Source organism: Parus major, chromosome 2 (genome assembly GCF_001522545.3).
Source record: "Parus major isolate Abel chromosome 2, Parus_major1.1, whole genome shotgun sequence".
NCBI classification, from domain to species: domain Eukaryota; kingdom Metazoa; phylum Chordata; class Aves; order Passeriformes; family Paridae; genus Parus; species Parus major.
The window spans coordinates 99,126,819-99,153,914 of NC_031769.1; the positions used below are offsets into that span (position 1 = coordinate 99,126,819).

The 27,096-nt window shown below is 36.7% G+C and overlaps 1 protein-coding gene across 2 annotated transcripts in view; it reads right to left on the reverse strand.

Annotated features, from left to right (window-relative positions):
• The window catches only part of GNAL (G protein subunit alpha L), a 181,031-nt gene that overhangs the window by 43,708 nt on the left and 110,227 nt on the right, over nucleotides 1-27,096 (reverse strand). For both annotated transcript variants that reach the window (XM_015617204.3, XM_015617205.2), the window contains exon 5: nucleotides 11,153-11,250. In XM_015617204.3, coding sequence (XP_015472690.1) covers nucleotides 11,153-11,250 — 98 coding nt within the window. The remainder of the gene's footprint in view (nucleotides 1-11,152; nucleotides 11,251-27,096) is intronic.

Here is a 27,096-nt window from a genome sequence, read left to right on the forward strand (position 1 = left end):
TCTCCAAAAGAGTGTGACAGGAAGATATGCCTCTGATTCCATTTTAAGACAGAAAATTGATAGAACATTAATGATGCTGAACTTTTCACAGGTTGGAGAAAGCCACTAAGTCCCTTGAAAAACCCATGATCTTTTTCATAGGTTTTCATGTATTTCTATGGAGCTACAGGGAATTACTGAGTGTTGTGCTTGAAGCCCACTCATCTTGACAAACATTTGTGTAGGGAACTTTTTTCAGGCAGAGGACAGCCCCACACTTGTTAAAATAGAAGAACCTGTCTCAGTGCTCTGAGATCCACACTATAATTCAGAAAACCAGAATCAATCCTATTAGAGGCAGAATGAAACAGAGACTTTTCACTTGGAAGGCCTTTCCTGTCTTTCCTCTGGAAAAAAAGTGTAGTTGTGCTCTTAGCCTACTACTGCAGATAACACCCATCTTCGGAACAATGAGGCTAAATGAGATGAAGAAACCTGTCCTGCTTGTGAATAAAGACATTTGCCTAAAGCTCATCCCACAGGCTGAAGGTTTTAGAATTAAATGTTTTGGAACTTCCTTCAATTACTTCCTTTCTATAACAATTTACTTTTTGCTAATTTTTTTCCTTTTTTAAGAGTTTTTTCCTATATTTCAGTTTTTTGTGGTCTTCTATGTATTTCTGACAACCTCACAGTATCCATACTTATGTTTATTGTAACTGCCTTTTATCCAGGCAACCTTGATTGCTCAGAATCCAACTATGTATTTACTTAAGTTTCTGAACATTCACCTATGCTGTGCGCTTCATATGGTGTGGAAATAGAAGATCTCACTAGCAATGTCTCTTTGGTTGTTTTCAGGATCTTATGTGATGGTTTATTCTTTTTCCCTCCTCATATCCATTCTGCTCATTTCCATCAGGACATAGGCTAAGCCTCCTCAACATTGCACAATCCAATACATTTAACTTATCAAAGAGACGTAAGAGACTGAATTCCTGCCAAAAATACTTGGTGCCTTATTACTTTTGCTTTATTTGTGAACCCATATTTATTATCTTCGCCCACCTACAATCTCCTCTTTTCATCTTCTTTTCATCCTCTAAAAAGGTATAACTTGTTTACAACTTAGTAAAAGCATGCCTAAAATAATTTTTAATCATAATTTAATCATTCTTTCAACATATTGTGTATTATGATGATTTCCCTGTCAGAGGTACAGAATGGTATATTTCTAAATAAGTTTAAAAATTTCTATGAATAAGCTTTAATAGATATCTCACCCTTGTCATTTTTACATAACATAATTTGCTGGTTACTACTTTGGAAGTAATATCAGGTCAAAGCCCCTAAATTACGCCTGTGTTGGTTGTGCTCTCTGCACCACAACCTCCTCTGGAGAACCTCCCGCCTCAACATCAGACCCTACTGACAGGAGCTGCCTACAAACCATGGAGGAAAGGGATGACTAACCAGTGCAGAACACCAGTTAAAGCAAAACAAAACTAAACAAAAACACCAAACCCCCAAAAACAAACAGAAAGACTTCCATGTAGTTAAGGGAAAATGAAACTTGGGGAAACCAGTGACTACATTTGACCCCATTTTTTTGAACAATGGTAACTGCTGATGTAATGAACTATAGTTTATTATAATCAGTTCTGTAGAACATAGAAAAAATGTTTGTTCCCTGGCATATGCCTCTTTAGAGGAAAGCTTTTCAAACCCGGGATGTTTGTGGTAAAAAGCAAGTTTATGGCAAACTTGCTGGAAAAAATGGTTTTCTAAGATCCTGACAATATAAGGAAACAGGACAAACAACTACATGAATATAGAAGTCATACTGGACCAACCGGTTCCTTTACACTTAAAGCTTCTACATTCCCTGAACAGAATAAACCCTGGTGGCAACACCGCTCTATAGCATTCTACTGCTCTTTAACAAACTATTTTTTAATAATTGCTATAGTAGTATTGGCAATTACATGTTTGATAGAGGTGTGCCAATAAATAAATGGAGGTCAAGAAATTATACCCCTGCTGACCATTAAACTTCTTCACAATGTAGTTGGAAGGAAACTTAATAAAGACCAACTATCCAAAATCTGTACCATTAGACTTTCAGAATGCTAATGCTCAGAATGCAGATCTTCCCAAACTCATCCTTCTAAACCAAAACAAAGGTAGTATCCTTCTTAAAGAAAGACAAAAAACAGCAAGGAGGCAAAAGCAGAGAATATAGAAAACAAGAGAATCTAGTTAGAAAATGTACTTAAGGGTTATTTTGATATTTAGTCCAATTAATTTACACAAACAAGTATCTGAAAAGCAAAACAAAACAAAACCTCCCAGCCTTCCTGCCATGTTCATGACAGAAAACCAAAACTGAAATATTGTTCTCAGAAAATCCATACAGCTGATTTCAAGATTCACCTTGCCCTGCATTAGCACTTTTATGTGAAAACTGCTTAAACTCATCTCTCTTTTTTGATTAAAATTAATGGAATTATCAGGGTAGTAATAAGAGGAGGAACAACTAATTTTTGTACCAATCTAGAATAAATGATCTTTCAGAAAATTTATTATTTGGTATGTCCATTAAACAGGATGTCTACTGATACGTCTTATACGTATTTTCTTTTCCATTGCTTAATTTAGGCTCAAATTAAAATTCGGGTAGAACCTCAAAATGTAACAAACAATTCTAATTAAATCACAAAGAATACATTTACAAAAGACACAACTGAAACAATTTCTCTAAACTCAAATAAACCTTTAAAAAGTTTTGGCAGCATCACTGTTGTCTTGTACTAAAATGCACAAAATTAGCTTTAACTTAATTATGAGAAGTAGAGAGAACCCTTGAAGTGCTTAGTTTCCCAGTCTGATTTGTCTTAAAACTGGGATTACAACCAAACTGATAAATACCATGACTCTATTTTGGTTTAGTCTGAGGTGTAAAATTTATTTTTCATGCATAGATGCTTAGTCTTTAGACTTCTTCAACAGAGTATCCAACTGTATTTTATTTTCTTATTTTTTAACTTCTGCATTCCACCATCTTTCTTTTTCCAAATCTGTCACAGCAGTGTTAATTTAGAAAAACATAGCCACCCAAACCCTGGCTTCTTGTAGATCCTAACATAAACAAGGCTGTGTACATCTATTAGTGCAGAGGAGCCTGTGTATGCAGAGTCTTGCCAGTGAGCAGTTTCTTAAGGAAGAAATATGACTCTTGGCCTTTCTTTATCCTGCTTTATCCTGTCATGTGAAACTGACTACTTGAAAAAAAGAAAAACCGACCATCTCTAAGTGAAAAAATGCATGTGGCATTTAGGAAAACTCAAACCTCCAGTATAAATAATTCAACAGTATCCCATATAACCTGTCATTTTTCAATGTTCTTCTTTTTTAAGCATTCAATTCACAGTTATTAGACAGCTGTTACATTAAATTTAGTATGTAAACATGCATTTCACAGTAGGTTAGGTTTAATGTAAGAGAATATAGAACACATTTTTTCTATAAAGCATAGTAAAAAAACCCACCATCAACAAAACCTAAAATACATTTGTGTTACATAATGATAAGCTTATTAATAAGGTGTTGTATTCTTTAACCAACTAATCTCTGCCACTGAGAACATGCACACTCTCAACAACAAAGTGCAAATGAAGAGACTGAATCAAATTCTGTAGAAGTGGAATAAATATAAGTGACTCTCAATGTTCCCTGCAATATAATGAAGCTGGATTTGGTCATAGTTTACTCCTCCCACACATACACTGAAAGAGTCCTAAACCAAGAACAGCATATAAATAACACCACAATTGACAGAATGACCCACAACTTCCTTCTGAAATCCACTCATAAATCCTGCATGCAGATTCTAGATAACCATCATCAGCAGTGATGGATGGCTTCTTCATCTCAAGACATTTTGAGATGCTGACCCTGAACAATGATTCATAATCAGGATTAAGTTAAGTTAAGCTGTATCAGCATGTTTACTATACTCTTCCTTTAACTTGCCTGTAGGAATACACATTTTTTAAGGTTCTCTTTCTTGGCAGTTATCTGTTCTCTAAATAAGAGAAAAACTTTCAAAGCAATTCAAAGTACGCTAATTAACTGTGCTGTTTTCCAGTCCTATGTTTTAGTAAGTATAGGTATGATTTTAATATGCAATATTCAAACAAAATGTCCCTCAGTGTAGCCCAGTCTTACAGAGAAGCCTTCCTTTCCTGCTCAGTATCCCAGAGTCTGGGATTTTCACCAGTCACACTGGCCCACTGTGCCAGTTCACTGATTCAGCCCTGTACCAGTACCTATTCACATCTGTCCTCACTGCTGTGATGCAAAATAAACACAGCCTTTTCTCTTTTAATAATAAATGCAACAGAAGGCTCTTTCTTTGTTATAAAGGATATTGATGCTTTAAGAGTGCATGTGCTGAGGGTGACACTGAGTGTCTTGGTGCTTCAGTCTTTAGCTCAGGCTTGAAAAACTCCTCAAGTGTTGTACTGCAAACACAATTGCAAAAGCCCGCAGTTTAACTCTGCAGAAAGGAAAAATATATCTCCAAATTAAATACAGGATACTAATAGAGAAAACTAAATGCACACAAGCTTAGCTGATGGACCTACTTGCAATTCTCCAATTTGCTGAATGGACCACATTTCCGAACAAGGCAGAGTCGCTTTGTTACACTAACATGTCCTGCATCTATTATTGTCCCATGTGTGCAAAATAGTCATTAAAAAAATAGAATTAGGAAAAACATTCATCAGTTGTTCAGGAAAAACGGAAAAATTTGATGACTAGGGGAGGAAAGAACTGTTTCCTCAACAGAATAAAGCCAGCTTTGCTGTATTTTTTCGAAGACAACTAACACTGTCTAATAAAACATCTTAGAAAGAATCAAAGTGTACTTTCATGCATCTGTCATGACTCTGCCTAGTCTTTATAATTTATTACTCCATTAAACTGAGGTTAAGGAATATTTTATGCTTTTCTGCCTTCCACTTTCCACCTTTTTACTTCTTCTAAAACCGTAGGAAACAGACCCAGTCATACACAGAGAAGCATGTGGGGAAATGTATGGTTTAAATTTATGTTTGAGGAGCCCATTTAGGGCTGCTTAAACAGTTCTCCAGTAGTAATTAGTTAATAAGAAAAAGCATTTGTCACATCAATTTTAAAAGGCAGAGAAGATGCTGTGTTTATCAACTACCTTCTATCTTATTTTTATATTTGAGAAATTTTATTGTCTTCTCTAGGTATGGAAGGCATTTTTGAACTAAAGTGGCTTGAACAGGGGGGTACATGCCTGTATACCATTGTGGCTATTTGTGAATGGTATTTCATACCACTCCATCCTCCAAACTGAAAATACAAAGGAATTTTAGAGGTTTCTCCAGCTGCTTCTTATTCTATATCTTTGTACTTCTAAATACTAGTATTATAACATCATGGTCCCATTTTGATTAACAAAATGAAGATAGAATTGGCTAAATCAAATGATTTTTGTTTGGTATCTGGAGGCAAAAAGGGGAACAACAACAACAAAAAATCACAACACATGAAAAGGTTATTTCATAGAATTCCCAGTGCATATTTTTAGAAACCACAATTCTGCCTCTTGAGAGTATGTTCTATTAGTTAGTAAACAGTGAAAAATGCAAGCATTACACACTGGAGAATGACTTCTGTCCTATCTGGCAGCCACCTCTGTTTAGAAGTCTCATCAGTGAGGCTAAAGTGATTACTTTATAAATATAACATTTTTTTTTTTATTATTAATTAACAATTTAGTGGTTGGTTAAGGCTTATAGCTTAGATCGTGTAATTGGAGAAAACTTGTTCATGATTTAAACAAAAAAAATTGCTTCTAACCTAAGCAATGAGTTTTTAAGATTTGAAAGTGATATTGCATGAGAAATCTTAAAAGGAAAAAAATGAAGAAACTTTATCATCATAGTGAGTTGTTTATATATAAACCAGAATATGGAAGGAAATAATATGGTTTTCTGTATCACCATAAAAATTTAGTTCATAAAATCTCGTTACATGAAACATTTCAAATTAATACTTTTCCCTCATTTTTCTAAGTAAAAAGTATTAATCCTGTACTTAATAAGCAGTTATCAAGTGTAAAGGAATCACTTCTTTTTAAAAATAATGGTCTCTAGATAACAAAAGCAACACTAAATATAGTGTTTAGCTTAATTTCTCATAAATCTATCCACATTTACTTCACTGCCCCTTATGAAGAAAGAATATACCAATACACCTGACTGCAATACTGCAATACCACACTAGACACAAGAAGCGGAGAATGCCAAAATAGCTTTTCTGACCTCGGCCTATAAGAGGAAATTTAGTGATGACTGTGCATGCCAGAAATTAAACCTTATGTCTAGAAGGGCTCAAGGCAAGCAAAAAATATGCTTGGTTTTAAGAAGTGCTGCTTTGGAGAAAACAATTATCTTTTTTCTCACATCAAGAGTTGAATCTGTGGACAACACAAAGAGTTGTTTTTTGGTTTTTTTTTTTCAATTACTCCACCTAATACTAGGATAGACATCTCAGAAATTGGCTGAAACCCTTTTCTAGGACAGATTAACTGCAAAGAAAAAGAACATCTATGTCTTTTCCATCTATATCAGCTCAAATATAAAATCAACTTTCTTTGGCCAAGCTCATATCCCTTGTGTTTGCTTTCCTGAGAACTTGCATAATCAAGTTTTATTAGCCCAAATGTTCACATAGAGACCAATTTAGGCCTTCACACTTAAGTATATCAACAGTGGTTGATATTATGTCAGGGAAAGAGGACTGATAGACAAACTGGGACAAAGTATTGGTTGAGGGCAGGGTTCTCTTAAATCCTTGGTCTACTTCCTATCCCAAGGAACTCAAATGAGCTGAGTAAAACCCTTTCCAGCCAGGGCTACTCATGAACATACATGCTGTTATTTCCTTGTGAACATAGTGAAACAAAATTCTACTCTGGAACTTTCTAATAAACCTGGAAGGAGTTGTTTTTTTATTCCTAACAACAACAGCTTGAACTTGAGCTGTGTGTGACCTAAAAAGAGAATTGCATGTTCAGCTTTTGTCTTTTTTCTCCCCTTCCCAAAGTGCCTTGTGCTCTAATACTACCACCTTTCCCTGGCAATGTCTGAGCACCACAAGCATCCCCACACCTTTTATCTCATCACTGAAACTAACTTTGTCAAGTCACCCGAAAGCTGAGTAACCAAAACTAAGCTCAAATGCTTCCTTTATGAAACAACAGATGGATGTCAGCAGACTGGGGGTGCCCGATATGCCCCAAGGATGACTGATGTTCTGAATTAAAATTTTATACCTCTTCATTGCCACATAAATTTATTGGCTTAAATTGATGACCTTTTTAAAGACATAATCAACTCACCAGCTTTTTTTCTGGGTCATTTTTAAATTTAAAGCCATTATACCTGAACTTTTATTTGTTTTGATCTGTTCTACATTTACAGAACTTATCTTTGTGGTTCCTTTCCATGGATACAATAAAATCTGGGTATTTGGTAACAAGTATGAAGAAATTAAAATATTAAAAATGGAGCTGGATTAAAAAATGATCACATAGGAAGCTAACTTTTAGAAAACTGTCCTAGCATCACAGGAAAATTTTCATTTCTGCCTATTGTTTATATACTAGACAGATCAATGCCAAAACTTCTCTAAATCACAATCTGAAAGTCCCTTGTAGAACTAGAATCTGCTGAATTTAAATTATGTGAATATAGACAAAAAACACAGTTTGAATAGAGTTCAAAAAAGTTAAAGTTAGATGGGATATTTATCATCATAAATGGAACAAATCTGCTGAAATATGTCTAAGTCAAATGGGGACACAACTAAATAAAATCAACTTTTCAAAGTAAGTATCAGATTTTGAGATTAAACTTGAAATTTAACTTGTAAGAAATATTAAAACAGAAGGCAGGGAAAACAATAACCTGTCAGTTTAATGATATTAATCTCGAAGAAACAGATGAAGGTCATTAAGGAAGGAAGATGGTTGATGGCCATGCAGTAATACCCCCTCCAAGAGTTACAGAAATGTCTTAGTAGCTGGTGATAAAGAACAATCTTGATCTTTACTGACCTCTGGCTTGGTCACAGATCTGTATTTGTTACAATTATCACACGATGCATCAACATGATGGGTGCACTAAATGTATTCCTTAACAATGAAAGAAGTGCAGATACACGAAGACTCATGTAAGAATATAAAAACTATTAAATGAATAAGAATGAGGGAAAAGCAGGTCCCCATTCTCATTCCCGTGAAGGAACCTGATAATTTGAAAAGGCATTGAGGATCAAGGAAAACTAACTTTCAGGCATAATATAAATAAAACATTTGCCTCTGTGTCCTTCTACTACCTCAGATTCCAGCTAAATATTTCTCCCACAGCAATAAACAAAATTAGGTTAAGTTTTAAAAATACAGAAGCCCTGTACTCTAGCCAAATTAAACTATTCCAAAATACACTGTATTTGTAACTCATTTAACAGTCAGCAAGTTTGGCCACTGACATTATAATTTGCTAATAATGCTTTTCAGTATTTTCAAGCCAGCCACCCAACTTGTAGTCCAGTGATATTTATAACACATGCTGGGACTTTTTAGGTTTGGCTTTGTGTCTTTTTAAGCTGAGAAGTGGTGACCTATTGAAAATGTTCTTCCTCCAGTACCAAGCAAAAGATTAGGATTTAGCTGATGGCATGCTTTCTCCTAAAGCCAGTGTAATGGAAACACTGCAGATGTTTCAAAATCCCACAGTAAGCATGTGTACCAGCATTACACTCCTTCCCTTTTCCCCTTCACCAGTTAAAGATGACCATGGACAGCTTCTGAGAGAAATGCCACCAGTTCCTGCTGGGCCAGAAAACAGCACCCTCACCCTCAGTATTTTTTAAGTGTATGAAAGAACTGATGTGTGGGTATCAGAACTGGATTTCCAATCTCTGCTCGCAGGCTGTAAGTTTTGAGGAGGATGTGACCCCACCACCCTGACAAATTTCCATCCAATGCTAGCACAGAAATATTCCTCTGGATAGAGGGGCAGATAAAAGTTGGGTGCATTTTCAGTATCTTTCTGTCAAGATTATACTTCAGTGTTTTAAATCATCAATATCAGTTGAGTGACACGACTGTACCTGAGTTTCAAGTTTCTACTCTAAGACTGAAGGTGTGTAAACAAGGATTTGTATGTCACTCAGCTGTTATATTTTCAGGTGGATCATGACAGGACAAGCACAGATACACTCAAGGAGTATTTAAGTATCAAATGATACTTCATAAAGGGTCTTAAAGTTGAAGAATTATGCAAATGTACTCACTACTGTAACAAATAATCTTAGAATAAAGGAAAAGCAAGACAGTTAGAAGATATGGAGGGAAGAAACAGAAAAAATCCTATTTAACTTCCTTTAACCTTTTATAGAAAAAAGGCAGAAGGATTTAGTTTTATGTTCCAAGACAGTGTACTTAATTTTGGATCAATTTTTTTTCCCCTCATTTGTGTTTTGGTTTTGGACACAACATGAGACGTAACATTCTTCCTGTCAGAGCCTGTAGAGAGGCATCATTTTTTTAAAGGGAAGCATACAACCAGTAGCACTATAATTTGGTGTACTCCTTGTTTTGTCTGGCTCTTTCAGCACCATTTTTAAAAGTAGGATCGTAAGACACATCGACCCTTACTGATCACTGAAGTAGGGTTCAATTCACGTATTTTAAATATGTATTGTTATTTTATTTTCTTGGTCTGGTGTTTTATTTGAGTTTGTGAATAGATATGATGAAGAGTCAGTCTGCACTTTTCAGCAAGCACAACTCAGATCTGTACTATGATAGTGGTGGTGAGTGAGGGCAGAGAGGAAACCCACTGATTACAATCTAGGACAGCTGTCTAAGTCTCTCTGTGTACAACCACTGCTTTAATTTCCAGCTACTCCAGACTGTGAGCAAATGCCCAGGGTTTGGTAAGTGCACTGAGGTCAAGTGAATTCCTTCCTACACATAGCTAATTTTCCCTCACTTCCATGTGCTGATGAATCATTTTTTCCCAAAAACTGGTCTGGAAAGAGGGAAAATAAACTATTATCCATAACACTGAAATTTCCCCCTGTGGCAGAAGCTCAACAAGCTCTTTAGTGGCATGGACCTATTCCTCTGCTTCAGGCTCAGCACCAAGAGCAGAGGAGAGGAAAGCAAAACACTGAGTGCAAGAACAGACTTGTGGCATTGCTGCTGACCATACTGCCAATTAGACAAATCATAACACACTGGAGCATGTTCTCTGAAAACCCTAAATCACATAGCAACTGTATGAGTATATATTTTCGCAATAGTGGGTCACATGAAATGTGTATTTTCAATGGAAATCTAATTCAAACCGGTATTACTATCAAGGACAGCTGAGTTTGTAGCACTTGCAGTGTTAACAGACTATTTTTTGATTAATAGGTTTTCATCACTGTGTTATGTATTTATGATTTGCACCTTTACAATCTACTACACTTCTCAGAACATTTCTGACCAGACTGAACCTGTTTACAGATTTTGACTGTGTTACGTACAGTGTGTACCACTTCACTTTGAAGGATAGAATGCCAAACGTACTACTGTCTTAAATTGAATACTGCTTATAATTTTTTCCACTTAAAAAATATATTAGTAATGTAGGCATCTGCTTATGTAAATGTCTCAGAAATTTTTATGGAATGTGAAAAGACAGAGCAATTTCAGCACAGTCTGGGTCTCAGAATTTTAAACAAAAGATTCTCCTTAGATTGACTCAACATTTTTCCAGCTTAATAGTTTCAATTGAAATGATTTTATGTAAATCAATTTTGAGTAGAATAAAGATACTTAAAGTTACTTGGTTTTTCATACTTTTCTTAGATGTGAACTATGTGAGGCAGGATATTTAGTTGTATAATCACGGCAAACTACAATAATAGATTAATTTTTCTATACATGCTCCACACCTATACAGAGAATGAAAATGTTAATTCCTACCTTGCAAAACCTGTGAATCTCACTGATATATTTTCGAACTTATTATAGACAATCACATTAGTGGATATAAATTTCATAAAACGAAATACTTACTACTGTGCACAGTCAATCAGTTGATATTCGTTTGACCTCTCGAAGCATGCCTTTACACCTTCATCATCCCAGAGCTTTTTTGCATGTTCAAAGAACTCCTGAAAATTGGAAATGCAATAAATCAGAGATCATTTCTCAATTTTTCCAATCTCCAATCTGTGCTTTTCCTTCTCTCAGCCTTCATGCTTTATGCTTTGCAAAATTATAGATTATGCACTTACAGAAGAAAGGCTATAAGCATTTATTAGCATTATTGCCATAAAATATATGAAACATATGGCTTATGAGAGTTTCCAGCACATGATGTACAATGAAGACTATCTTCAAAATTCATGCCAGTCCATATATAAGATTTATTGTAAGTACAAATGTTACCTAGAAGCATGTTCACTTCATTTTTAACTGAATTTATGCTTCTGTCATGGAAAAGGCATAAAACTGACGCAAAAAGTCGCTCAGCTTATAAACATTAGCTTTCCAGAGAAAGAATCAGACTGTAACTTTAAAAAGATTGTGCAATTTCTCCTGAAAAACACAACTTTCCGCTACTTGGTATTTTCTCATGCAATATAATAACTTGATTGCAAGACTTTCAGAGTCTTTGTTCAACACTACATCCTCCAAACAGCTGCCTGGCACAATGTGCTTTTCCCAGCAGCTATCCCAGGCTACCCAATCCAGAAATATCTGCTAGCAAGCTTAATTCATCATTATCTGAAAGAGGAACCATAGCTGTCCTTGGTGCCAGTGAAGCCACAGCCACACACATGCAGGCATGTAGGTCCAACCCTGCCTGCTGGCTCCTTCTTTTCTTTAGCCCCAGCTCTAGAGACTCAAGGATCCAACCCGTTTTAAAGGCGGGAGTCCATTTTACGTTATATCCTTCCTGGTAAGTGACACTGTAACAGAGTTTTTCCAGCTACATCTTTCTAAATTCTGTTGGAGTCTGAGACACAAAGTGTGTGTCCTTGTCTCTGATACCTAACTCTGAAATCCAAGAGAACGCTGAATTTCATATAACATGAAATTTATGGGCATGTTTTCATGGTGTTACATGAAAACAACTGTTAAAGTTAGATAGAAAAGCTAAAAGTGTGAGTGTGTAGATTAGAGAGTTTTAGTCACTGAGTGAAAAAGTTAAAGTTTAGAGTTTAAACTAGTTTAGAAAATAGAAGACAAGATGGAGGACTTAGGGTGTTGTCTCTTTTCCTTCTTCTTTCTTCATTTTCTTCTTCTAGAAGTTTTTTGGTAGTAGTAGGTGATTAGATAGAAAATGCCACAGTGCGACACACAAGTGATGGGTCATTGGGTTATTAAGAAAAATAATATATGTGTCTATTGTTAATTAGATAAGAAAACGTATAAAGATAAAAAGGCTGCACAGTTTGGGGGCATTTTGTGCCTTCAAAGTCAAAATGAGCCAAAAGGGCAGGATGAATTGAACTTGAGCAAAAAGTCTGGAAAAGTCTGCCAAGTTTTGTGATAACATCCTAATAAATACAAGAAACAATATCCTAACAAGCTCTGGAGTTTTCTTCCTGATCTGAAGAACCGAGATAAGTGGAACTCCCCATGAGGGAGTATTCCAAAGAAGTCCAGCTCAGAGGAGACTGGGAAATCCACGTGTGAGAAGAAGTACAAAAGTAGAATCAGAGAAAAAAAAAAGAAAAAGTTACAAATTCAAATGAAGGATGTTTAGATGAATTAGTATTTCCTTTATTATATGGCTCTTTCCTCTCTTGAACAAAATTTTTAAAGCAGTACGTCAACTCAAACACAAAAGTTGTTTTCTTAACACCTCAACACTGCTAATAAATCACCAGAATCCTTTGGTTAGTCACAAATTTGTGAAACCTAACAAATTGTTTTTCCACAGTTCAATTTGGCTCTGTGTAAAATGGGTGTAATATCACTATTCACTTCATGATCCTGTCAAAATTTTGCATAAACATCTGAATTCTGAAACCTTTCTGAAATTGCTTGCCAGTCTCTCCCCACACCTTTTCAGGATTTAAAACCTTTTACCTTTTTTTCCCCAACTATACCATGCACAATGTAGAGAAAATTCCATTCTTTAAGTTTTGAAAATGTCAGAGAAAAGAAGATATTAAAGCAGGCATGAGAAACCTTTGCAGAAATTCTTGTATGAAGAGAGGAAACAACACTATATATTGGCAGATGCTTATATTGCCCTTGAAATTTATTTCTTCAGTTGGTGAGGACATGTTTATTTAGTCTTCATTATTTTAATTACTTATGTAATGCTTGTTTTAAACACTGAAGATCCACCTTTTGAAGTGATGCTACAGCTATTATAAACTCTCTGTTCCTACAGTAGGAAAAAAAGCAAAGACAAACTCAAGAAAGGACAAGATATTAAACTGAAGTAGACACACATAACAGAGAGCACAACTACAGGAAAAAGAAAGAATTGGAAAAGTCAAAATTATAAATATGAGAAACTGTGAAACATTCCTCAAATATGAAGGTTATGCTTGATTGATACTTGGGGCATCAGCTGGATGCCTCTCACTTGCTGGCACCTTTGGCCAAAGAAAAGCACTGGCTTCTCAGAGAGCAGAGTGAACTGTGGGTAGGTGTCAGGTCCTGAGGCAGAAGGAGCCAGCTCTCCATCCCCTCGGGTGGGAGCAGTGTCCGACTCAGCCCTTCCTCCCACAGGCACTCGCCACTGCAGCTGGGGGGTTTGAGCATAGTGTGGCTGCCTTCCTCTCCTCCCCATCCTGGGGTGGGAATTCCCAACCACCTGAAAGCCATCTCTAAGGGGAACAAACATGTAAAAACAAGTCCCATTCAGCCCTGCAGATTCTACAGGAAGGAAAGGGGATGAGGAGGAGGTCAGCATAAAGGTATCCTTTTCTGCAGGGTGGACAGATTGAGAGATCAGCTGAAAATATAAATAACAAAGTAAATAAGCAAACAAATAAATAAAGTTGCATAGCTACAGTAGTTTTTCACTTCTGCTTTTACATCCTCTGTATGAGCTTTATTTACTTTTAAAAATCTCTTTTGAAAAAGAGGCAATCATTTCAGCTCAGCTTCTTGAGACCCTACAAATACGTTGTAAATACAGGGTTTCCATATCATATGCTTCAAATATTTCCACCTGACCATTATGTCTCAAAGCAGTCTATTTAAAATGACTTCCAGACTTCTAGTCCTAGGCAAATCATATAAAACAGCGCAAATATACTTCCCTCATTAAAATGTACCGATCTACTGCAGAGGAGTACACTTGATTGCAAATTGCCTCCCACACAGCTAGCTACTCGATCCTTCCTTCCCAGGTGACTAAAGCCTTCCAGAAAAATCCTGTTTCATTTCAAGGTGCCAAGTACCATGATCCAACTTTTCACACTTATTTTTAACCCTTCTCTCGTCTGCTGTAAGTTCCTTAGTATTTTTTCTGCTCATGTGCATAAGGCCTCCCAGTGCAAGCACAGAGGAAGATTCTTCACATGGCAAACATATCTGGATATCTGCATCACAGGACAGCATCCAGACACCAGTTATCATGTCAACTTCAACTCCTCCAATCAAGACCCTTTTGCCTGACCAGCTTTCCAACAATCACTCCCCTCCTCTCAAGCCTTACAACTTGGTCCAACGAATCCTATTGCTTGTCACCTCTTTCTCTGTCCTCCCACCATGGCCACATTGTGGCCACCTCAATGGCAAGCAGGCTCTGGTGGGGGCTTTGGGCTCTGCCTGCCCTGCAGGTCCTGCTCTGGGGCAGCAGTATCCTTGGGGTGGCATTTCCTGTAACGGGGAAGTGCCAGGATAATTCAAAGAACAGAGAATTCAGCTTTTCTCCAGCTGGTAAGGGAAGATGGGCTAAAACATTTTCAAATGTTACCTTAGGTCAGGTAAACATAAGTAAGATTTTTAAGAGTAAATTGTGACTGTAGTAGCTTACATTCTGAGTTGGTCAAACTTTCTTAAAGGTGTGACTCCTGGAAAATGGCTTTTCAGTTCTTAGAAGTCACAAGCCAGGTCCTTTAAGAAACCTTGACTGGGATAGAAGAAAACAGGGACATGGTAAATCACTCTGGTAATCTGATGCACTGTGTTTGCAAGCACATGCAGTTGACTTCCATCAGATCAAAAAATGTCACTGAAATCTACTAAAAATATGTAGCATACTGAAAAGAATCAGAAAATAATGTACTGCGCCTGAAAGCAGAAAACCTCCTACATCATGACCAAACAGAACACTTGCTTCAACCAAACTCTTCCTTAGGGATGGAGGCATACCAATAGCTGCACCTATTAATATACTATTAACATTAATATACATATAAAATAAAACAATCAATATATTTTTAATGTAGTATTTAATTGGAGCATTACAGAAGTAAATTATGCTGTTTTAGATCTCATGAGTTACAGGGGTCATGAATTGCAGGTACTTTTTACATTGCACACATTAACTTACACCATTTATCTAAGAAGTTATAGTGATCGCTAGACCATACAAAACCTTGATGTGATATTTGGATGTCATCAAAATGAAGGTGTGACACACAACATCTCAAATATTTATTAATATAAAACTATTTGGAAATTTTCCACTCTTCCTGAGACAATCCAAAATCTCAGCCCTGCATTCCTGAACTACCTCCAAACTAGCAGACATATTTTGCTATAAATAAGCACATATCATCCAAAAATCATGAAGAGCAGAAAGCAGGTTATGATTACTTTTTTGTTTTCAGAAGAAAATAAGCTCAGATGTACATAAATGTAAAAACACCCTGAGCTGATATCACTGATCTAAACAACAGGATATTTTTACCGTGTTTTAAAAGGTCTTGTAAAAATATTTTTACTCACCTAATTCAGGGAAAAAAATTCCTCATTCAATGTATTCCCATACATAGCATTCCAAGAAAACAATACAGGTGACAAATGCAATGTACTACAGCTAAGCCTAAGGGTACTGTTTTTCAACTTTGTGTTACTAGAAGTTACAGCCTGGTCTAGAAATTCAATTTCCCTAATTTTGGAAATAAACTTCTGTATCGGTAGGTTACCTTAGAAACCTCCTCCCCCTTATAACTCCCACAAAAAATTTTCAAGTAGCTAAGAAATGCACTTATTTCACTTTTTAGATATCTCAATTTGGAATAAATACTAGTGATGATTAAACAATTACGTATCTTCCATGAACAGATCTTTATGTATTTTGGAAAAAATAATTTTTCATCTAACTGCTTTACAAACCATAGAAGTTCATTTCAGGTCAGGAATACAATTTTTTATTCTACTAAGATTCTTTCTGCCTTCCTTCTGGATGAAGAATACATTTAATATCTATCCTGATGTTACCTTTCAGTCTCCCAGAAAGTGGAATGTAGAAGGCCTCATCCAACAGCCATATTTTCTACTTCTGTTAACATATTGTAAACATGGAAACAACTGCTTAGATCAGTGTGAAGTCAATCTCCCTCAATCCAAAATTTATGCTCTTACTTTCCTAAGCTTCAGGACTGTCAGGACTGTAAGACAATTTCTCATCCAAAACACAGATTAAACCTGTCTGATTACCTGACAACCACTTAAAGAAGTGGCAAACGCTACACATTTTCATAGTTCTGCCACTGTGGGTGTGAAATGAAGTCATCACTTCTATTCTGAATTTAAGTTACTACTTCTTCTCTCAACCAAACAAAAAGTAAATCACACAATGCATTAAAAATTCCCACCTAACACCTCCCCAACTCCCAATGACAACTGCAGCACAAGATGATCCAGAGAATGAATTCACACAGGAAGGGAGGTATGTGCCTCCTGACCAAGCAGGGTATTTGTACCTCCCAATGCACAGTGCAGGGGCTATGTGTGCATATATATACATACAGGCAGTCCCAGTCTCCCATCCACAGAACTAGCGAAAAATTTCGTAGAATAAGAGTGACAACTGATGGGGAGCATTGTAACACCATAAGGATGACACCCAGTGGAGTCAAATGAAGGGTATATAGGAAAACTACCTGCAGGGTTTTCTAAATGTGGCATGTTTGATGCTGCAATTCAAACAATATCCTTTGAAGCATCCTTTTTCGTACCAAGCCTGAGTTCAAAACTGAACCAGATCCATCAGCCTGCAGCCCAAGTCACCAAGCGTGACAGCATCAGCAAACAGCAGGATGCTGCACTGTTACAGCAGAGAACAGACAGCAACATGGTCTGGGAAAGATGACTGGGAGGAAGAATCCTAACCTAGCGCTTTCATCTCCTCCCACAGAGCTGTGAGGAAGCCTTTTTCCATGTGGTGGCCAGGGGATGATCAGAGTGAGTGCATCGTGGGTGATGGGAAGCTCAGCTGAGCTCCCCCTCATGCTCCAGAAAGCTTCACAGCTCCTGGGGCTGTCTGCTGCCACCCTGGCAGATGTCACAAATCTGATCAGTGTATCAATATTCTGTTGGGTTTTTCAGCATAAGCCTTGCAAAGTAACAGAAGAATGGCAATTTACAAAAAGTTTATATTTGAGCCAAGTAAACACCTGGAATTTAACATTATGAAGCAAAAAACTACTTTTGTGGATCCCAGACTCTCTTGCAAGCCTCTACAGTTTCTACTCACTAAAGACAGGCTCTCACTTTGAGAGCCTGACTTTAGATTTGAATCCTAACCCAGTGTTTTAACTGAGGTGGCTGTAAACTGATGTTCCAAGAAACCTGCAAGAGACAGTGAGTGACAATCTGCCCCAGTGACTCCAATTATTACTGGTTTTCTTGCAACAAGTGTAGCAACTAATTTTCTATTAAAATTGCTCTTCATCCCCAAACACCTACTGAGTGCAAATGCAAGCTGTGTCAACAAAAAAAAAATTTAAATGGATTTAATGATTGGGTGAAGTACAAAGGTAAGGCACCCAAGAGAGAAGGAAGCCTGCTCAGTTACCTCTTCCACAAACAAGTACAGCCTCTTGATAATCAACCTCTTGTTTACAAGTTAAATGTGTCCCTTATGGCTCAGTCAGCTCCCCTTAATCCTTTATGAAATGTTCTGCCTAACAAGGGAGCTGTTTTGCTGTAGGTATACAAAAAGCAGCTGCTCAAACTCCTAATGCCTGCAATGAAGACAGGCTAGCAGTAACAATTTAAAAACAAAAGCAGAATACATGACTTGAATTTCCCCAACAGCAGCGTTGTCAAAACCTTCATTAGCACCAAAGCAATAGCATAAGAAACACTGCAACCATGTAGGGAGAGGTGGCCAACTGGCACATGAGAACCATGCTCAACAGTAGGGTTCAGATGTTTCTAAAGAACCAGCACTTACAGTAGATTAATTATACAGAAACCTTTAGGAAAAGTACAACCTCCACCCCCTGCAAAGTATTTTCTGTTGTAATTTGTGGGTGTACAATAATCAATGCAATTACTTTGCTAGATAGTGACTCATTCTGATAGGCACAGCAGCAGTTTGGCCTCTAACCCTCCTCCAAAACCTAACTTCAGGTCTGTCAAAGAGAATTACAGGATAATACATCCAGATCTACTTTCTATTCATTTCCATTAGACTTATTTTGACTTTTTATAAGGCCAGATGCAGCAGTCTTCAAGCTTCATCAGTCTGCACTAAGTATAACCTCAGTTCATCAGAGCTGAACATGGGAGGATGGCAAATACCACCTGCACAGAACACAACCTGTGTTGGGGCATTTTATATTCCAAGAAAATAAAACTAGTATATTAACTCCTAGGACAATCTGATCTGACTTGCAAGTGTAAGGAAAAGAAGCTGAGGCAACAAACAGCATTTATAAATGTATAAAAGCACATGACCACCACATGCCACTGTGTAACACCATTAGAAAAAATGCATCAATTGTGGAGCCCTCTGACAAGTGTTCAAAAACCACATGTGCAACCAGCACAGATATATTCTACATCCTTCTTGAACTGTTTCTGTGACTTCACTTTTAATCTCTTACTTTACACTAAATTTCCAAGAAGCATGTGCAGTTGAGGGATCAGCCTGATTGCCCTGACAGTTCTATTTCTGCCTGCTGGAAACATGTTCCATCTGCCATCTTATTTTCTAGAAATCAACAAGTTCAACTTTCATAGATCACAAAACTCATCTGCAAGGTCTGAGAAATACATTAAGATATGCTTCAAACTTTTATCTGTCAAACACTAGAAAAAGGCCTGAAAGATCTTTAGATCATACTAGCAAAAATAATAACATGATTTTGTGCTTTCGTAATAATTTTGAGGCCAGCACTGTGGTTTGGATAAGCCTTTGCAAATAGGAATACATTGTAAGTCAAAGAATAGTTTAATGTTTTTCCTTCACTACCTGTTAAATAGTGGAGGTTTTTTTCTGAGCTAGACAAAAAAGCTTTTATCATACTAAAATCAAAACCCTCTGATTCAGTCTTCTAGTTTCCATTTTAACTGTGTACTTCAAGTTTCAGTCTGTTCAAATCCTTGAACGCTGCTGCCTACCTGCTATTTTAAGGGGCCACCAAGCTCTCAACTAAGAAAAGGAGAGATAATTTAAGCAAATTACTTAGTGTATATAGTGCCTAAAAAATGTGTCGAGGATGGAAAGCTCACGCACATTCTTTTCCTTGAAATTATGCTGGTTTCGGAGAGTCAGGACCTCTCCCTGAATGTACATAAAAGCTCTTCATTTGAAAAAAAGAAAACACCTCTCAAAATATTTGTGAAAGTAATTAAAGGTGCATTACACAATCCTACAACATTGCTGCCCTTTTTATTTCTGAAGCACTTGTGAAAAGAAAAATGTAGGTACTGGTATAATTCCCTCAAGGATAATTTTTTTGTGGACAACAGATGATGACAAAGCATGAAATTAATCTGTAAGTGCTGAACAAGATGCAAAAAGAATGAAAAATATATAATGACTTGACAAAAAATTTGGAACAGGTGATTTTTCCCTGTTATCAAAATGCTGCTTACACAGTTGTCTTTGTAGAGCACTGAGCCTTGAAACCGGAAAAATTACTGAAAAACACATAATCTGTATGTCACCTGTAATGGGAGACGTTTGCTTGCTGTTTGTTTATCGAAAGCAATAATTGCACCATGAAAATGTACAGATTCTGTATGCCAAAATTTGCATCTTAAACTGACTAGGTAAGACTAAACAGAACAGAGTCCGTGTGGAATAAAGGATGGCAAATCAGCCCACAGCACTTTTGTTACTGCTTCTGGTTCTGCGACCATTTAACTCCTGGGCCTTTGCAATGAACACCATATTCAATTTTAAGTCAATATAACATCCTATCAGCGAGTATGTACAAATCACTGCAATCCTTGACAAAGAGATCATCATGGAATTGAGAGGTGCTCCTGTTAGATATTTATTATAGAGTGGTAAACTTGAGGCACTTCATGGCAGGAAATATTATCAAGTTTTTTATTTTCAAAACACTGGCCAACAACAATAACTTACATGCTGTAACATGGCAAAATTGGATCTGAATCCTCCCGATCTCTACAGTCTCAAGTAACATTGTATTAGATCCCATTTTGTATTAGCTGTACAATTTTCTAAAGTCAGGCAATTTTCTATTCCATGCCATAATGTATTTGGGCATGAATCAGTACCAAAAAATGGAGATCCTCCAGTGGATTGCTATTTCACCAAGTAGTAAAGATCATGAAGTTAATTCTTGCCCACTGCTTTGAAGAGATAAATCTGAATGTGCACTTTGTCACCTTTTGGCACCGAGAACCTGACCTCCTATTCAAGTTCCTCTTGCATGCTTTCAGCCCTCCTTACAAGTCTTCCTCTGTTATCATTATTCATTGGGTGGGGACTCCCCCAAAGAAGTCAAACCAGTGGAGTACAGTGCTGAGGGGAGGCAGCTCTTCCCTGTCCCCAGGCTTTCTCCTGCCCTGCCCATAGGGAACCCCTGCTGCTTCTGTAAATATGGTTTCAGAGTGAAGACAAGTGTCCAGCGAGCTGTACAAACACAGGACTGCAGCCTGTAATTCTTGCAGTATGAAAAGTATCTACTACTCCCAGCTTCAACTGTTTTCCTTAAAACAGTTTTGAAGGTCATACATCAAGGAACTGTTTCATGCTCTAATATGCACTTTATTATTTGTAAGTGATTTCCTACCAGACAAGTGGTTTGCAAGGACAGAGAACTCTCATTTCCTTTTATAGATTTGATTCGGAAATAAATGCTGGCAACATCATGTGACAAATGGGCAGCATCCACAACTTGAGCAACTCTAATAATTGTATTAGAAAGTAATGGAAAAGCCAGTCTGCTGCTGCCAGATCTATTTAGCCTCCTACTCCTCTGCCCAAGTTTTAGCTAAATTCTTCAGCTTTCCTTCTCTTTTGACACTTCTTCCTGTCCTTATCCATGTGCAAAAACCTAGCTTCAGCACACTAACTTAGTCATTCTTAAATATTTATAATAGTAGGAAAAGGTAATACAAGTCTTTATTATATCTCTGTGGCTAAACTGAGTTTCAGGAAGCTTTTCCTTCTAATTAAAAACCGTAAGTACACATATATGTATACAAGAAAGGATTTCCTACAAAAAGCAAAAACTTTTTTGTCTTTTCTAAGTTATAGCTGTTGCCTTTTAGAACTATTCTGGGAAATGACTGGAGATAACTGCATGAACTAGAAATTTTGAGTATCTGAAAGTAGTACGTTTTGAAGGAACCCCATAGTTTGAAGATGTCCTTACAATGTTTATGGATGCAGAATTACTCCATCTTATTATTCAGTAAGATTCAGGTATCTTAATAAAGCTCTGTAAATAAAGTAAACAAAGTAAATGCAAGTTAATCTTGGCTGCAATTTATATAACTTTCAACATTATTCTAATGCCAGTTCCCACAAATCTATGCGCTGATGAGCCCCAGAAATCAACCTTTTCAGACTAACTTAGAAGAAATTTAGCTAGCAACTTCAGAAAAGTAAAATTTTTAACTCCTACTATTTGGTTTTCAATTCCCATTCTGAAGAATCCATAATGTTAGAGAACTATGGTAACAATATCCTATTATGTAAAACATGGAAAGAATGTATATATAGTAACAAATAAAACTGTTGAGGCATCAGAAGCTAAGCATTTTTTGTTAGCCCATAAATACTTTTACCACTCAGAAACTGCTTAGAAGTCAACAGAAATCTGTATGTATAGAAACAAAAATCTGTCTTTAAGAATATAGATGACTAGAGAAAATGGACAACTTGTGGATAGGAAACTGTTGGAATTTCAGAGCTGAAAGTCACTAAGGGGACCCAACTGTTCGGCATGTAGATGTTTCCAGGCCACCTGAAAAAAAAACTTTATAGAGCCTAAGATAGCATCTTCCCTTTCTTCCCAGTCTTTTATTTACTATTTGCTGCAGGATTATTTCTCACTTCAAATGTAATCTAACATGAAAGCTGCTGATCAATATTGTAAACAGATGATTAGTGTCTTGTGACTGCCAAAGAACTGTTAATGAATCTCAACAAATGGTGCTGAAGCAGGGACGTGAGGTAAAATAATTGAATTGAGGGAGATAATAAAACTAGGTAATTCCTTTAGTTTAAAAGACAAATATTGCCAGAACTCCTTAAACAGAAATAAATGATTTGAACTTGTCTCAGAAATGGTAGAAAGTCCATTTCTCTGGATTAATTAAAATCAAACTGCCACCAACTGCAGCACTGCCTACCTGAAGTAAAACACAGAACTTATGAGTTTGAGGTCAATGATACTGGACCCTTCCAACCTACAACAACTGAGGTCAGACTCCAAGGAGCCTCCCTGCACCTTCTCTCCCTTCTCTCTCCTTCAGGTACTACTTGGCTATGGAGCCTGCCAGAGGCACCACAGGGCCATCAACAACTTCCCTGCAAGACGAGTGGTTGCACAAAAACTAAAAGGACCTGCTGGATGTTGCACCTGGTGAACAATTTAATTCAGCTGGATCTGGAGAGAAAACCTGACAGATATGTGCCAGTTGTGAGCAAGACCTTGAAACAATGGGAAGACAAGTCAGACAAAGACTTTTGTTACCTTCTGTTACAAAACCCAACCGACTTCAGAATGAAACAGAAATAAATAATGCCTTCTAGTAGCAACCACCCTGAATTTCTATGGAAACTCTGTTCTACAGACATTCAGTCTTTTCAGACCTCTTGCTTCCTTTGACTCACTGAAAGAGATGGCTGGGCAACAAAAGCATACAGGTTATTCCCAACTCTAAATATCTCCTTGAAGAATGCCAGGAACAGGTGCATTATAGGTAACAGACTTTAAGCAACCACAGATTTTTGAGAACTGAAGTTCATCACCAATAGTGACTTTTAATTAAACAAAAAAACAAACACTAGACAAGCTCTTCTTCTTCTTCTTCTCTACCTGCCCACAGATCCATTGTTTATTAATCCATAGCTTTTTTAGTTTTCCAACTTGAAATGCACTAACAAGAGAAAGAGCCTTCTTCATTAATTCAAACAAAGACTTTTTTGGCAGTTAAACCAGAAAATGTATGTAAACACCAGAAGTGAAATTCTTAATCAGTTGTAGCAAGTCCAAACCTCAACACTGTGAAATAATCCAATATCTACATTTAAAGCACACAATAAATATTTAAATACACAAAGAAAAAGTTGTTTATTTCCAGGAAAAAAAGGTATTGACTTGGAGAGCTCAAGACTCTAAATAGTACTTCAATCTGTCACACTTGGTGTATGACACATTTGGTTAAACATAAATGCCTTCTTCATACAGACCCGTTTCTGTTTTCAAGCTGTGGCTTTCTTATCTACCTTTTAAAGACTGAGGTTTATTTTTAATGCAATATAATTTAATTAAACAAACATTTGATGTACATTTTTAAGCTATTTATACAGATAAGTTCTTGAAAGATTCAGTGTGTAAGATGAGGAAATTTGTGTAAAAACTTTGTTTTTCAGGATTTGTCTTCTACAGGACCACGCTTTGAAATCATATTTACACTGGAATTGAAAAGGCAGCTAAAAATAAAGCCTTTTGCCTATTATACTTTTGTTAGTGTGATAATTTTTCACGAAGATTTATTTATATAAAACTGTAATACAATGCAGATAAAGAGCAGAGTGATCTTCACAAGAGAATGGTGATCCACGAACCAAAGTTTTGTGACTTTTCTATTGAAAACTAAAGGAGACTCACATCCCCCATATAAGGTATGGGTTTTTGATGCTCAGAATCAAAAAATACAAGTTTCTTCTCTAATACATTCATTGACTTTTAGAAACCATATTGAAATATGAAAATGAGCACGTATTTTAATTAACTGGCTCTTCAATGCACTTGTATTTGAACAATTTCTACTTCTGAATGTTTCCCCACACAGCTGAATATTTAGCACTGTCCTTGGGCACTGGATGTTTCCCACACAAAATGCCTGCACCAAGCACACACAGGCTGCAGCAAATCTCAGCAAGCTAAGAGGACATTTTGCTTTTGCACCCCCAAGCAGTTGGTAAGATGGGACCTTGATGTTAATTTGAACCCTTAAAATACATAAACTCCTGGGCAAAGCTCCAGTGGCCATCAGCATCTTCAGACATCCTGGATGGGGCAAGGCTTTAACCTATAGTTTGTTCCTGGTGAGCAGGTTAGCAGAACTGTACTCTCAACACAGCCTGAGCAGGCTGCTGCTCCCTTGAACAATTATTAAAAATGTAGAGAAAATACTGGCTTCCTAAAACAGCATTTTAGTACAATAGCAGTTTCACTTCTGTTGATGGTGACTGTTGTGGACAACTACGAAAACCCTTTTTCTACATTTTTAGTAGAAACAAGATGGCAAACACACTGTCCCAGCTGACTAACAATAGCTACAGGATCCACAGAGCTACACCACACATGAAGTTGAAATGTAGGTCTGCAAGCAAACCTTAAAATAGCATAAATAAACATGGTTCAGTTGTCAGTAACTGATCCATGATCATCTTGTTTATGATACACTTTTAAATTACAAGTCAATGCTAATATCCCCTTGATGCACAATTATTATCTGGTTCATTACTACATATTCTTCTAATGGTACTAGCTGGTAAACTGCAAGATATTTATTATCAAGAGAATACTGAAAAGTGGATTTCCCTTTAGAAGCAAGCATCAAGATAAGCATATCTGCTTCTACTGAAGCAAACTGGCTAGGAGGATTCTAAAGACATTTTGGAATTTTGGTAAAGCAACAGGCAGCCAGAACATGTATTATTGAATTAGCCACCTTTCAATTATATAAAATATAAAGACTCATTCTAAAATAGATGCCAAAGATTAGACACCTAGCTGAACTGACCTAATATAGTTCACCACGCATGTTAAGTGGCTCCTGTTACTCCAGGCATGCTGACTGAACTAAACATTTCCAAAAGGAAAACTGCATTAAGTTCCTGCAAATATGGTAGACAACAACTTGCAACAGAAGAGGCCAAAAACGGTACAATGGAATACCATTAAATAAATGTGTTCCTTGAAATAAAACAGGTATCTTTGTTGGGTAACAGCCACAAGAAGAGAGTTGATATATATTAAAAAAACCTCCAAGGATTTTTATATCGAAGTTGTACACAGTTCTGTTTGTTTTGTGTTTTTTTTTTTTTTTCTTAGAGACAGATATGAGTTGTATATCACAAAGTTTTGCTAGATTAATTACACCTGACCAGCGTGTGAGAAATTCAACTGTGAATTGCAGCAGTGCAAAAGCAAAAACCTAATGTAGATGCAAATATTTCACAGGAGTGAGCCTCTGGTAGCTTAACTGCATCATTCAAAAAGAAAGCATGATTACAATGGTGGAAAAAATCCTTAGGTCAGAATACCTATCCTACCTTGACAGATCAATGCAGATACACTGCATTCATATGTTGCATGAATTTAAGAGATGTCATTTAATTGGCATTACATTTTCAGGTATTATGTTCCCTGTGACTAGAACAAAAAGGTTCTTAAACCTTTTGGTGAAATTGTGACATTTATCAAGGTCACTCATCAGTTCTACATCTTGCAATTTAAATTTTATATTTATACATTGTTTTTATATATCAACATATAAAAAAATTGATCTTTGTTACATTTCAGTTCTCAAAATATATCTCCTTCCAAACATAATTCATAGCTACGAGTTTTTAAATGTTATTGAACTGTATATCTGATTGCTAATTTAAATCAAGGAATTTTAATAGCAACTTATAGAACAATTAAAACATTCTTCTGAATATATAAAAATATTCTCCATTAGTGCAGTATAAATCTGGTACACTGCAAAATGCAGAGTCAATCCTCTGACCTGGAAATTTTCTGTTTGCAGATTTACAGCCACATCATCAACTTCCAACTTTAATTTACTGCTATAGATACTGTATTCATATGTAGCAACTAACACTTACCTGGTCATAATGAAGATTTCCAGGAACAAAGTTGGAAAACTACAGATTATCTAACATGCCTCCAAGAAAACAGCTGCTGTGTGGCCATATCATTAGATTACAAGTCGTAAACCAGATGTAAGACTGTGTGTCATAAACCATAGACATAGACACACTTTGAGTTCTTTAGTTAAAACATTAAGTCAACAGATAAAGTGTTGACATCTGAAAGTATGTCCCCCATCATTCATATTTTGTTACTCATCTCAGACCTTAGGAAAAATGAGAAATAAAATTTCTTGTAAAATAAAGTTAGCACATAGCACATCTATCTGCACATTCGGCATCCAAACTGCTCTTCCAAATCCAGAGCATTTAGTGTCAGCACTGACACCTTAAAAAAATCTTTGAAGAAAAGCATGCACCTTATTTGTGGATGCACTGACTTTTCCCTAATGGTTTGTCACTCTTGTCTAACTCAGGGCTCCCATGCTGTCATGCCAAACCACATGGGATGTCCGAGCCAGAGGATGACAGAGACCATTCCTGGCTTTCCCCA